The sequence below is a fragment of the Amblyraja radiata genome, chromosome 32 (assembly GCF_010909765.2).
Source record: "Amblyraja radiata isolate CabotCenter1 chromosome 32, sAmbRad1.1.pri, whole genome shotgun sequence".
Taxonomy (NCBI): Eukaryota; Metazoa; Chordata; class Chondrichthyes; order Rajiformes; family Rajidae; genus Amblyraja; species Amblyraja radiata.
The window spans coordinates 4698117-4712374 of NC_045987.1; the positions used below are offsets into that span (position 1 = coordinate 4698117).

Sequence of the window (14258 nt, forward strand, 5' to 3'; positions counted from 1 at the left end):
ATTGATTGTGTTTAAAACCATTGAGTCTTTTTTTCTGCTCTCTCATTTTCTAACTTTTTAAAAATCTCCCTCCATGTAGACCATGGCCGTACACAACGCTGGAAAGAGGTTACGATCTTGTGACAGGGGAACAGGCTCCGGAAAAGATATTCAGGTAATTTTACCATCTTCCTTTCTTAGTTCTTGGACGTAAACCTATTAGTGATGGTGTGTAACATCTCGACCCGAAACGTCACCTATTCCTTTTCTCAAGAGATGGGAGGCACGGTGGGGCAGCGGTTGAGTTGCTGCGTTACATCGCTTGCAGCGCCGGAGAACCGGGTTCGATCCCGACTACCGGTGCTGTCCTTACGGAGTTTGTCGGTTCTCGCCGTAACCTGTGTGGGTTTTCTCCGGGATCTTCGGTTTCCTCCCACACTCCAAAGACGTGCAGGTTTGTAAGTTATTTGGCTTGGTGTATGTGTAAATTGTCCCTAGTGTGTGTAGGATAGTGTTAGTGTGTGAGGATCACTGGCCAGTGTGGACTCGTTATGCCAAAGAATTAGAATTAGAATTAGATTCCTTTATTGTCATTCAGACCTTTCGGTCTGAACGACAATACGAAAGAGCCTGTCTCCGCGCTGTATCTCTGGAACAAAATTGAAAATAAAGATGCTGCCTGACCCGCTGAGTTACTCCAGCTTTTTGTGTCTACAAACCAGCATCTGCAGTTCCTTCCTACACTTAATGTCTATCTTAACTGGTTTTGGCCAATGCCATCTTGCACTCAATAACCGGCTGTCAGCCAAGATAGGCGTGGATTCTTCATGGCTGTCAGTACCATCAGTGATTGAAACAACCAAGACACAATCCTATTGAGAGCCAAGAATAGATGTGAACTTATAAAGGAGGCAGCTAGCACCCATTGGAGAGCTCAGCTCAGAGATGTCTACACTACGCGTGCTGTCGGTGCGGAGTTTGTACGCTCTCCTGTGACCGTGTGGGTTTTCTCCGGGTGTCCCGGTTTCCTCCAACATTTCAAAGACATGCAGGTTTGTAGGTTAATTGGCTCCTGCAAATTGGAAATTGTCCCTAGTGTGTAGGATAGTGCGAATGTACGGGGTGATCGCTGGTCGGCGCGGACTGTTTCGGGCCTGTTTCCATGCTGTACAGCCTAAAGTCAAAACATTAGGATAATAATGATGTGTAGGAAGGAACTGCAGATGCTGGTTTAAATCAAAGATAGACACAAAAATCTGGAGTAACTCAGTGGGTCAGGCAGCATCTCCAGAGAAAAGGAATAGGCGACGCTTCCGTTCGAGACATCTCGGGTCTGAAGAAAGGTCTCGACCCGAAACGTCACCTATTCCTTTTCTCCGGAGATGCTGCCTGACCCGCTGAGGTGCTCCTGCTTTTTGTGTCTATCTTAGGATTACAATCGTATCAGACTGTCTCGGCTCCTGCCTGTCCCCCCCCCCCCCCCGACCCCCCGTTCCATTCTCTGTCCATCAGTTTTACACTTGTACATCACTTAATGAAACAAATTAGTGCACAATGACAAACAGATGGTATTCACCTGCTGTGGTTTGGAGGGCAATAGACAGGGCCACGTAATCCCCCACAGTGGACGCGGTTACAATGCTTCATCCGTGTCACATCTGCGCTGGGACAGAGGGGATTTGACATGACTTGCGTGGATTCAGGCAGATTTAGACATCCAGCTGTTACATTGGAACCGAGCCGACAACTGGAATGACACCTTATTCTATTCAGGATGTTTAAGGAGGAACTGCAGATGCTGGAAAATCGAAGGTAGACAAAAATGCTGAGTTTCTCCAGCATTTTTGTCTACCTTATTATATTCAGATGCTTGTGAAAATGAAACTATGCAAATGTGGAAATATAACAATGACTGCCACGATGACGGCAAAAATGGTTTCTACCTGTGGCCACAGCTTCCTTGCCTTTAATGGACACTGGTCACTGCTAATTTCATTGATCTCCTCTGTCACTGTACGCCCAATAGGGATTTTATTTTGTGCTCCCGGGCGGTTCATTAGAATCGTGCAGTTTGAGTGAATCTCCTGTACTTTTTGTATTTTCTGTCCTTGTAGTGATTTTCTCTCAGACACGATGTCATACAGGGCGGCACGGTGGCGCAGCGGTATAGTTGCTGCCTTACAGCGCTTGCAGCGCCGGAGACCCGGGTTCGACCCTGACTGCGGGTGCATGTCTGTACGGAGTTTGTACGTTCTCTGTCCTTGACCTGCGTGGGTTTTCTCTGAGATCTTCCGTCTCCTCCCTCACTCCAAAGGCTTGTAGGTTGTGGGAAGGAACTGCAGCTGCTGGTTTAAACCGATGATGGACACAAAACGCTGGAGTAACTCAGCGGGACAGGCAGCATCTGTGCATGGAAGGAATGGGTGACATCAATGCTGTCTGACCCATTGAGTTACTCCAGCACTTTGTGTCTATCTTCAGTAAACCCACCTATGTGAAAACATGCCCATCGGATTCCTATCAAATCTTTTCCCCCCTCACTGACTGACTTCCACCTCCCTCACTAGCGTTATATCGACAGGTTGGTGTCAATGACGGCTGAACTCTTCAAAATCTATATCTATTCTCTTCTAATGTCTTAAGTAGATATTGAACTCACTCAGCAGAAAAAGTCTTTGCAGTCTCTTATTCTGGGAATGAACAGCGTCATAACAAAAAAAACACTGTCTTCCTTGCTTTCAATTTACCTGAAGGTTATTTAAGGGGCTGTCCCACTGCGGCGACCTAATTGGCGAGTTTAGAAGAGTTTGCCCTCGGCTCATACTCGCAGCATGGTCGACACGCGGTCCTAGGAGGTCTTTCTAACTCGCCTTCATGCTCGAGACTAGTCCCCGCGTAACTCGAGGCCTCAGCTCGGTCACGGCGTATTCTTCAACATGCTGAAAAATGCCCGCGAGTAAAAAAAGGTCGCCATGGAAAAAATCGATATTTTTTTTACTCGTAGGTTTAGTCGAAGTAGGTCGTAGTAGGTCGGCATGTTAGTCGTAGGTAATCGAGGGTAGTCGAAGGTAGTTGTAGATAGTCGTAGATAGTCTTCATCATAGTCGAAGGAGGTCGTCTTCACTCTCCACTAATCGGTGTCCAAATTTCTCGAAGCTAGTCGAAGCTAGTCTTCAACATAGGCAAAGGAGGTCGAAAAAGGTCTTCAACCATGACACTTTAACTAAACTCCTCTAAACTCGCCAATTAGGTCGCTGCAGTGGGACAGGCCCTTTAATTTAGTTTAGTTTAGAGATACAATGCGGAAACAGGCCCCTTCGCCCCACCAAGACCGTACCGACCAGCGATCCCCGCACACCAACACTATCCTACACACATATTAGGGACAATTTTACATGTATACCAAGCCAATTAACCTAGAAACCTGTACGTCTTTGGAGCGTGGGAGGAAACCGAAGATCTCGGAGAAAACCCACGCAGGTCACGGGGAGAACGTTCAAACTCCGTACAGACAGCACCCGCAGTCAGGATTGAACCCGGGCCTCCGGCGCTGCAAGCGAAGTAAGGCAGAAACTCCACCGCTGCGCCACCGTGCCGCCCCAAATTTGGTGATTTTGTGTGTAAGGGGCAGCATAAAACGCTTCTGAAGGACGTGGTGAGACTCCGTTTGTTCAGCGACCGTCTTTCTTTTCCCAGGTCTACGTACAGCCTCAGTCAAGGCTTGTGGCTGCCGGTCAGTAAGAGCTTTGTCGTGCCTCCGATGGAGTTGTCCATCAGCCCACTGGCCAGCTGCAAGACTGATGTCCTGGTGACAGAGGACACGGGAGAGGTCAGGTAAGAGGCAAGCGCAGCGGCAACGCTGACGGTTAAGACCGTAACGGCAATTTCAAACATTTCCATTGTCATTACCATGTTGGCAGGGAGGAGTGGATCGAACTAACGCTGTACCATAACAAAAACTAATCAACCCGGCGTTATTTCCTGTTTCATTGATTTTACTTGAAGTTGTTGCTGCAAATACAAAGAAGGGTCTTATACAAATTCTAATTCCGTTCTTACAGCCCTGTCCCACGGAACGAGTTCATTCCAAGAGCTCTCCCGAGTTTAAAAAAAATCAAACTTATGGTAAGCATGTAGGATGAACGTAGCGGGTACGTCGGAGCTCGGGGACGTCTCTTAGCGCTAACGGCAGGTACTCGGGAAGACTCGCTAATGGCAGGTAAGCTCGGAAAGACTCGTGAAGATTTTTCAACATGTTGAAAAATGTCCACGAGAGCCCCGAGTACCGACGAGCGGCCATTACCGTAAATCTCCGAGTTCGAATCAGGGCAAACTCGGGAGAGCTCTTGGAATGAACTCGTACAGTGGGACAGGGGTTTTACTATCTGAACTGGTAAAAACTGTGTCATCTCTTCATGTGCCAGCTCCCATCTCATCTGACCACACCCTGTCGTATCGCTTAGTAAGTCATGCCCATCTACATATTAAAATCCCACCCCCAAGCGTTCAAGATGATAGAACTAGAAATATATGGACAAAATACTATAATGTACTACCAGTAACTAACTTAAGCGTAAATGGCTCCTACAAAGACCATTTTCACTGATGACATGATATTGTGAGGATATTTACCATACATAGGGATAGACACAAAATGCTGGAGTAACTCAGCGGGACAGGCAGCATCTCTGGGGAGAAAGGAATGGGCGACGCTTCGGGTTGAGCCCCTTCTTCAGACTGAGAGTCAGGGGCGTGGGCGGTACAGAGATAAAATGTAGTCGGAGATGGTCAGAATGGTCGGAGGACTGGGAAGGGTGGAGGGGATGGAGACAGAGAGAGGGAAAGCAAGGGCTACCTGAAGTTAGAGAAGTCAATGTTCATACCGCTGGGGTGTAAGCTGCCCAGGTGAAATATGAGGTGCTGTTCCTCCAATTTGTGCTGGGCCTCACTCTGACAATGGAGGAGGCCCAGGACAGAGAGGTCAGTGTGGGAATGGGAGGGAGAATATTTTGTCTACCCCCATGAGGACATCTATTAGGTGGCAATTAGGTCACCAGGACTTCTCTGAACCTTTTGCGGCTTAAAAGATATGGGATGAAATGGAATCCAAGAGTCACAGGAGGGACATGCAAATGTCACACAGACATCAGATGTTCACAAGTTCACGAAGAATTTCACTGTGCCTTATCACATGTATCACATAAAGTATTCCATCCATCAATACGATCAAGACAAACACAAGGACAAAAGGTAGAACGAAGAGAAAGATCCAGACTGTTGCAGAATGTAATTCTCTGCATTGTGGCATAACAGTTTCAGAGACAGAGTCTTTAACATCTGCAATGAGATCGGTTAAGGGCCTGTCCCACTTTCACGACCTAATTCACGATCGTTTTTACTCGTGGACATTTTTCATCAGGCTAGAAAAACGCCCCGACCTACTTGATGCCACGAGTACCTACGACTAGCATCACCACCTACCTACGACCTACCTACGACCTCGTGACGACCATGCTGCGAGTATGAGTCAAGGGCAAACTCAGCAGAGGTCGTGAATTCGGTCGTGAAAGTGGGACAGGCCCTTTAGAGAACCAGAACTGTTCCCTAGGTTTTGGAAGTACCATTCAGAAGTCCAATAACAGATGGGAAGACGTTTGGTGGTACGCACATTTAAACGTCCGTATCTTCTGCCAGATGGGTGTGGGGATTGTGTCGGCTGCGTTCCTGAGGCAGCGTGACGTGTAGATGGATGGTGGGGAGCCTGGTCTGTGTGATGGACTGGGCTACATCTACAACTCTCTGCCATTACTCGTGGTCGTGGGTAGAGCTGTCGCCAAACCAAGCTGTCTCACTACCCGGCACTGCGTTCTACAGGATCAAGTGAACCCATTTGAAATTGGCCATTTAACCCTTGAACATGGATGGGACATGATCGGTTCACCATGTCCTACTGTGATATTTTAAATCTGTTTAGTTTACTTTATTATTGTACGTGTACCACGGTCCAGTGACAAGTTTTTAAGCGCTATCCACTCAATGATTACAATCTATTGTTTATTGTCTATTGGCTCTTAAAGATAGCAGAGTCAGGGGATATGGGGAGAAGGCAGGAACGGGGTGCTGATTGTGGATGATCAGCCATGATCACAGTGAACGGCGGTGCTGGCTTGAAGGGCCGAATGTCTATTTGTCACTATTCTTCAAATAGAATGCACCTATTGTCTATTGTCTAATCAAGATAGGAACTATGCTGTGTAGGAAGGAATTACAGATGCTGGTTTACACTGAAGGTAGACACAAAATGCTGGAGTGACTCAGAAGTTCAGGTAGCATCTCTGGAGAGAAGGAATGGGTGACGTTTCGGGTCGTGACCCTTCTTCAGACTGAGAGTCAGGCGAGAGGGAGACATAGATATGGAAGGGTAAGGTGTGAAAACACAGAAGAAAGGTGAAGAAGATCAAGGAAAATGTAGAGCATCGAGAGAGGGTGTTGCAGAATCCCTAGTCGGTGAGAGGAGGAGAATCTCTTCAAAGTCGGCAAACCTTGGGGAGATAGTGCAGTGGAATAGACTGAATGTGTGGGAAGGAACTGCAGATGCTGGTTTACACCAAAGATAGGCGCAAAATGCTGGAGTAACTCATCGAGCCGGGCAGCATCTCTGGAGAGAAGGAATGTGTGACGTTTCCGGTGGAGACCCTTCTTCAGACTGAGAGTCAGAACTATGCTGAACAGATAGGAAAGAAAAACTGAGGCCAAGATTAGAGCAACCGCGATCTTGTTGGGCAGTGGAGCAGGTTTTGAGGGCTCGTACTCCTAATTACAATGTTGTTATTACTGTGTTACATAGAAATTAAATTAGGGATGCACTTGCCAGCTGTTACTTCTAAGTCATCAAATTCATTGAGTGATTTGAAATATGATGCATGTTATTTTATCTGTTTATTCAGTGGAGTGATTTGGCAGCCCATCATTTTCTGTGACATGAATATAAAATTAAAGCATTACTTATCTTTCTGGGATGGATTGTGTACCTGCTTGTAGTTGAATCCCAGAAAACGATTTGGAAATGTGCCACTTCTTTTTTCTCTAGTAAGCTATCTTAATTGTTCCCCTAGATAAATCATGTACTTTTAATCTTTTGGTGTTTTTAACTTCTGGGAGAGCCGCTGCCTCACAGCACCCACCACTCAGGATTCAATCCTGACCTCGCCTGCTGTCTGTGTGGAGTTTGCATGTTCTGTCTGTGACCGCGCGAGTCTCCTCCGGGCGTCCCGGTTTCCTCCCACATCCCAAAGATGTGCAGGTTTGAGGGTTAATTGGCCCTACACAGTAAACTAATAAGTGAAGAAATATTATCCTTTCAGTGCGCGGGTGAACCACTTGTGCCAATAAAAGTGCTTTCCCTCTCTCTCTGTCCCTCCCTCTCCGCACGTCTCCTACTAGTTTCACTGTCATCCTGATTAATTTTACTGTTTGTATGCCTCGTTGTCACCTTCCCCTTTGCCAACAATGAACCATTGTACATTTCCTCGATCATCGTCTGCTTTGATCTGCCCTTTTCACACCTTACATGCTGCGTATACCCTTCCATCTCTCTAGACTCCCTCTCCCCTGACTCTCAGTCTGAAGAAGGGTCCCGACCCACAACGTCACTCATTCCTTCTCTGCAGAGATGCTGCCTGTCCCGCTGAGTTACTCCAGCATCTTGTCTCCAGCTTCACTGTAAACCAGCGTCTGCAGTTCCTCCCTACACAAATAATAATTTTCAATCTCTCTGCTGGAATGTCAAGTTGGTTTACCCAGACTGCAAATGTGCTCAATATAACACCTATTTTCATGGAACATTTCAAGTTTAGGTTTCCGCTTGAGATTATTTGCATAATCGCAAAATTAATACTGTCAATGAATCTCCACAGTTGGCATGGTCCTTATGCACTAAAAGAAAATAAATTGCTTTAAAATTCATTCCTTGATTTAATTAACAAAGTTTAACCTGCCACAGATTTGCAGATACATCTGCAAATGAAATTTGCATAAAATTATGTTTAATAGGAATAAGCCTCGTCGTCGGGGAGTAAAAACATTTTAAATGAGAGAACCATTCTTAAAAAAACTTCTTAAAAGAAGTATTTTCATTGATGTTATGTTCCCGAGTGCATTAAATATGATTAATTTTAAATACATTTTGGAAGGTGATATTAATATCTTTGAAACTGTAAAAAAAAAACATTTGAGAGCTTCTTTGAAAGTTACTTGTGAAAGCTTGTGAAGTTACTAGGTTTGGATTGCGTGTAGGAAGCAAACTGCAGATGCTGGTTTAAACCAAAGATAAACACAACATGCTGGAGTAACTCAGTGAGTCAAACAGCGCCTCTGGAGAAAAGGAATAGGTGACGCTTCAGGTCGAGACCCTTCCTCAGACTGGGAAGTTAGTATAGAGGGAGAAGGTCTCCACCCGAAACATCACCTATTCCTTTTCTCCAGAGATGCTGACTGACCCGCTGAGTTACTCCAGCTATTTTTAGTATGGACAGGATTGGCAATGTTGCCGTCTTTTAGGCATGAAGGTTTGACAGCAGCAATTAAGTTCATAAAAGATCCATTTGTTCTAGACAGTAGATGCATTTGGTGCTTTGCTGACTTTTACACTGCCTGGATGCACCTTCAGTGGCAAGTGTTCATTCTCATGGAGAACCTCTGGTCAGATTACTCCCATTCACAGTCGATTGGGATGTACACATTTGTCCTCTGTTGCATGTTCTTGTTTACACATGATAGTAGCAGAATTAGGCCATCCAAACCAGTAAGCCTACTCCACCATTCAATCATGACTGATCTGCCTTTCCCTCGTAACCCCATTCTCCTGCCCTCACCCCATAACTCCTGATACTAATCAAAAATCTATCTATCTCTGTCTTTAAAATACTCATTGACGGCCTCCAGAGCCTTCAGTGGCAATGAATTCCACAGATTCACCACCCTCTGTCGAACGAAATTCCTCCTCATCTTCCTAAAGGAACATCCATTAAATCTGAGATTATGACCTCTGGTCCTAGGCTGACCCACTAGTGGAAACATCCTCTCCTCATCCGCTCTATCCAAGCGTGGGCTTAATGCACAATAATTGTGTGCGCCTCTACTTAAGTTCAATTTCTATTTTCTTCACCATTCTCATATTTCACAAGAATTCAACGTGCTTATGAAACATCACTTTGCCCATAACAGAGGAAAGATTTTAGTTTAGTTTAGTTTAGAATACAGAGCAGAAACAGACCCTTCGGCCCACCGCGCCCGCATCGACCGGCGATCCCTGCACACCAACACCATCCTCCACAAACTCGGGACAATTTACATTTACGCCAAGCCAATTTACCTGCAAACCTGTACGTCTTTGGAGTGTGGGTGTAAACCGAAGATCTTGGAGAAAACCCACGCAGGTCACGGGGAGAACGTACAAACTCCGTACAGACAGCACCCGTACTCAGGATCGAACCGGGGGTTTCTTGTGCTGCACGGCAGCAACTCTACTGTTGCGCAATCACATCGCCCGTTCTTGAATTCAAGTCAAGAGAGTTTATTGTTGTCGAGTGTCCCAGATAGGACAATGAAATTCTTGCTTGCTGCAGCACAACAGAGTATTGTAAGCATGAGTACAGAACAGTACAGTGTGTCTATATAGCATAGACCATATTTATACACATAAATAAACAGATAAAGTGCAATAGGCTCTTATAGTTCAGAGTTTGTTAAATGGCGAGTTTAATAGCCTGATGGCTGTGGGGAAGAAGCTGTTCCGGAACCTGGATGTACCAGATTTCAGGCTCCTGGTACTATTGGTGGTACGGAATAGTACCATTACTATTAATGGTACTATTCTGAAAAAGCCCTGATGTTCAAATCCATCCCTCAAGAGTTACAAGTATAGTATAATTTTTATAGATGTCTCTCAGCTGGTAGAAGAGGAAATATCAGGCAGATGTATCCGGCCAGGGGTTTGCGTGAACCAGCATTCCTGAAGAGATCAGGTTTCAAGGAAGCCTCGTTCCTTGGGAAGATTAATGAGAGGCGACAAAAGGGTGTGGAGTCCACAAGAAACTGCAGGTGCTCAAATCAAGTTCAAGTTCAAGTGAGTTTATTGTCATGTGTCCCTGTATAGGACAATGAAATTCTTGCTTTGCTCAAGCACACAGAAAATAGTAGGCATTTACTACAAAACAGATAAATGTGTCCATATACCATGATATAAATATATACACACATGAGTAAATAAACTGGTAGTGCAAATAACAGAAAGTGGTTGCTAATAATCAGAGTTTTGTCCGAGCCAGGTTTAATAGCCTGATGGCTGAGGGGAAGTAGCTATTCCTGAACCTGGTTGTTGCAGTCTTCAGGCTCCTGTACCTTCTACCTGAAGGTAGCAGGGAGATGAGTGTGTGGCCAGGATGGTGTGGGTCCTTGATGATACTGCCAGCAAAACACACAGTCGCAGTGGAACTGTAAATTGTAAGGACGGCACGGTGGCACAGCGGTAGAGCTACTGCCTTACAGCGCCAGAGACCCGGGTTCGATCCTGACTACGGGTGCTGTCTGTGCAGAGTTTGCACGTTCTCCCCATGACCATGTGTGGTTTTCTCCGGGTGCGCCAGATTCCTCCCACACTCCAAAGACATGCAGGTTTGTAGGTTAATTATCTTCTGTAAAACAAAACTGCAAGTTGTCCCTAGTGTGTGTAGGATACGGCTAGTGTACGAAGTGATCGCTGGTCGGCATTGACTCGGTGGTCCGAAGGACCTGTTTCTGTGCTGTATCTCAAAACTAAACTATAACTAAACTAAGGGTGGGAGTGGTGTAGATGGGGCATCTTGGTCGGCAAGGGAAAAGATGATTTTAGTTCGCTTGGTAGACAAAAATGCTGGAGAAAATCAGCGAGTGTGGCAGCATCTATGGAGCGAAGGAATAGGTGACGTTTCGGGTCGAGACCCTTCTTCAGACCTGTAGAAGCTTGGTAGGTTAATTGGCTTCGGTAAAATCATTAGAAATTGTCCCTAGTGTGTAGGATAGTGCTAGTGGATGGTGGATCAGCATGGACTCAGTGTTCCGACTGGCCTGTTTCCGCACTACATCTCTAAACTAAACTAAACTAAACTTTGGTGAGTCAGGAAACAACTGAGGAGAGTCACCTCAGGTCATTTTCTGAAAATAGTCTTTCATTATAAAACCGTTGTGCCTTTATTCAGCAACATAGAAGTAGCAGAAATAATGAAGCAAAGTGCTGGACATTGGGTCACTTTCAGGATGACTAACGTTGAGATTTATTTCTGTTAATTAAAAATGCCAAACCTCCATTTCCATGTCCCTGACAGAGCAAAACGTGGCGTCTTGTAACCATTTACTGCACTCACTGACCGCTATTAATTATCTGCTTAAGAAAGAACTGCAGATGCTGGAAGAATCAAAGTTAGACAAAAATGCTGGAGAAACTCAGCGGGTGAGGCAGACAAAATGCTGGAGAAACTCCATAGATGCTGCCTCACCCACTGAGTTTCTCCAGCATTTTAATCTACCGGATAGTAATTATCTCTTCATTTTGTGAATTTTTTGTAAACGATGAAGTGAATATCTTGACCAGCGGTGACCTGTTGCTGCGTCATTTGCAAACTTCCCTTCTCTTAACGAGTCTTCACTTCTTGTGCAAAAATAACTTCCAAACTGTAACCTCCAAGAAATAATTTGTACTTTGGGTTAATTTAGAGATACAGCGCGGAAACAGGCCCTTCCACCCTCCGAGTTCGCACCGACCAGCGATCCCCGCACATTAACACTGTCCTACACACACTAGGGACAATTTACACTTATACCAAGCCAATTAACCTGCAAACCTGATCGTCTTTGGAGCGTGGGAGGAAACCGAAGATCGCAGAGAAAACCCACGCAGGTCACGGGGAGAACGTACCAACTCCGTACAGACAGCACCCGTAGTCGGGATCGAACCCGGGTCTTCGGCGCTGCAAGCACTGTAAAGGGGCTGTCCCACTGCAGATCAGAAGGCTAATGTGCATCACACATCAGACACATGTAGTAAAACTTACATTTATTTTCCGTGAAAATAGGCGTGTATCTCAGAGAAACAAGGTTCTACTAGATCCAATTTCTAGGCAAATGATTCTTCATTGTAATTCCTTTTTGCTCCGTACCTGTGTGATGTTGTTCGGAATGGTGCTGACAAAAATACCCCCAAGTGAAAAATGTTCCCGATGTTGGGGGAGTCCAGAACCAGGGGTCACAGTTTAAGAATAAGGGAGAGGCTATTTAGGACTGATATGGGGAAAAACTTCATCCAGAGAGTTGTGAATCTGTGGAATGCTCTGCCAATGAAGGCAGTGGTGGCTAATTCACTGGATGTTTTCAGGAGAGAGTTAGATTTAGCTCTTGGGGCTAACGGAATCAAGGGATATGGGGAAAAAGCAGGAATGGGGGTACTGATATTGGAGGAACATTTTCCCTGCATCTAACCTGTCCAATCCCTTAACTTTATATGTCTCTAAAAGATCCATTATTATTAATCTTTCTGATGAAAGGCCATCGACTTACTTTCTCCAGCTACAGATGCTGCCTGACCTGCCGAGTATTTCCACATGATAGACACAAAATGCTGGAGTAACTCAGCGGGACAGGCAGCATCTCTGGAGAGAAGGAACGGGTGACGTTTCGGGTCGAGACCCTTCTTCAGACTAGTCCGGGGAGAGGGAAACAAGAGATATAGACGGTGATGTAGAGATATAGAACAAATTAATGAAAGATATCCAGAAAAAGGAACGATGATAAAGGAAACAGGGCATTGTTAGCCGTTTGCGAGGTGAGCGTTCGAACCTGGTGTGACTTGGGTAGGGGAGGGATGGAGAGAGAGGAAGTTAGAGAAATCAAAATCTTACCGCTGGGCTGTAAGCTGCCCAAGCGAAATACAGTACAAGGTGCTGTTCCTCCAATTTGCAATTAGCCTCATTCTGTCAGTGGAGAATGCCGAGGACAGAAAGGTCAATGTGGGAATGGGAAGGGGGAATTCCAGCAGATTTTCTGCCATGAGTGATGCCACAGCAGTTTGAAATTGCTTCCTCAAAGTGGCTGTGACCCAGATATCGAGATTTGATTAGATCAGTGACTTCAAAGCACCTCGTACATAGTGGGAGCTATTGCACGAATGGATTGTATCGAGCTCTATACTCCAATGTCTCTGGCTCCTACACTTGACACAGTCTCACCCATCAGTCATAAGGTCATAAGTGATAGGAGCAGAATTAGGCAATTCGGCCCATCAAGTCTACTACACCATTCAATCATGGCCGATCTACAGATTCACCACCCTCTGACAAAATAAATTCCTCCTCATCTCCTTCCTAAAATGTCCTTTAATTGCAGGCTATGACTAGTCCCACTCCTTAAGGGCCTGCCCCACGAGCATGCGACTCCATGCAGCAAGCGCGACCTAACGTGGTCGCTTGAGCCGTACGGCATCGCGGGGCCGGTCCCACTTCGATCGCCGTAGCCGTATGGAGTTGTGCGGAGCTGGTCCTGACATAGCGCGGGGCTCCGAAAAACTGACCGTGTTCAAAAATTCTGCGCGGCAATGGCCTACCGGCCCGCAGCCGCCTCGACGCCGTACGCACCGCCTCGACGGGCATACGCAGCGTCTCGACGCCAGACGCAGTGTCTTGACGCGAACTTCCCACGGACTTCCCTCAAACTTCATGTCACTCACTCGACCTCCGCGCGGCCCCCGCTTCCGGTTTGGTCGCGCTCGCCGCATGCAGGTCGCATGCTCGTGGGACAGGCCCTTTATGGATAGGACAAGTTGGGAGGGCTATGGACCAAGCGCAGGCAGGTGGGACTAGTGTAGCTGGGACATGTTGGCCAGTGTGGGCAAGTTGGGCTGAAGTGCCTGTTTCCACGCTGTATCACTCTATGACTCTGTGACTCTAGTGGAAACACCGTTGTCACATCCGCTCTATCCATGTCTCAACAGATCAAACACTGAGCTTCCTGATGTCTTCACACCACCGTTCATTACAGGACAGCCTGTGCCTTTCAATTAAATGGTTAGGAGCACAATCATCTTTGCAGTGCCAAATGTTAGTGTGTAGAATCTGTTGTCAGCAGCTTAAGAATAAATCTGCCAAGTGTCACATGCTGAAAACGTGCATGTGCATAAAAAGACAATTTCCTGGGTGCACAGATTAAACAGTGGTGACTGTGGGGACAGGGCGACACGGTGGAGCAGCGGT

At 46.1% G+C, this 14258-nt stretch overlaps 1 protein-coding gene across 7 annotated transcripts in view; it reads left to right on the top strand.

Moving 5' to 3' along the window:
• astn2 (astrotactin 2) overlaps window positions 1–14258 on the top strand; it is an 823694-nt gene that overhangs the window by 325605 nt on the left and 483831 nt on the right. For all 7 annotated transcript variants that reach the window (XM_033048879.1, XM_033048880.1, XM_033048881.1 and 4 more), the window contains 2 exons: window positions 80–154; window positions 3676–3813. In XM_033048879.1, the coding sequence (XP_032904770.1) occupies window positions 80–154; window positions 3676–3813 (213 nt within the window). The remainder of the gene's footprint in view (window positions 1–79; window positions 155–3675; window positions 3814–14258) is intronic.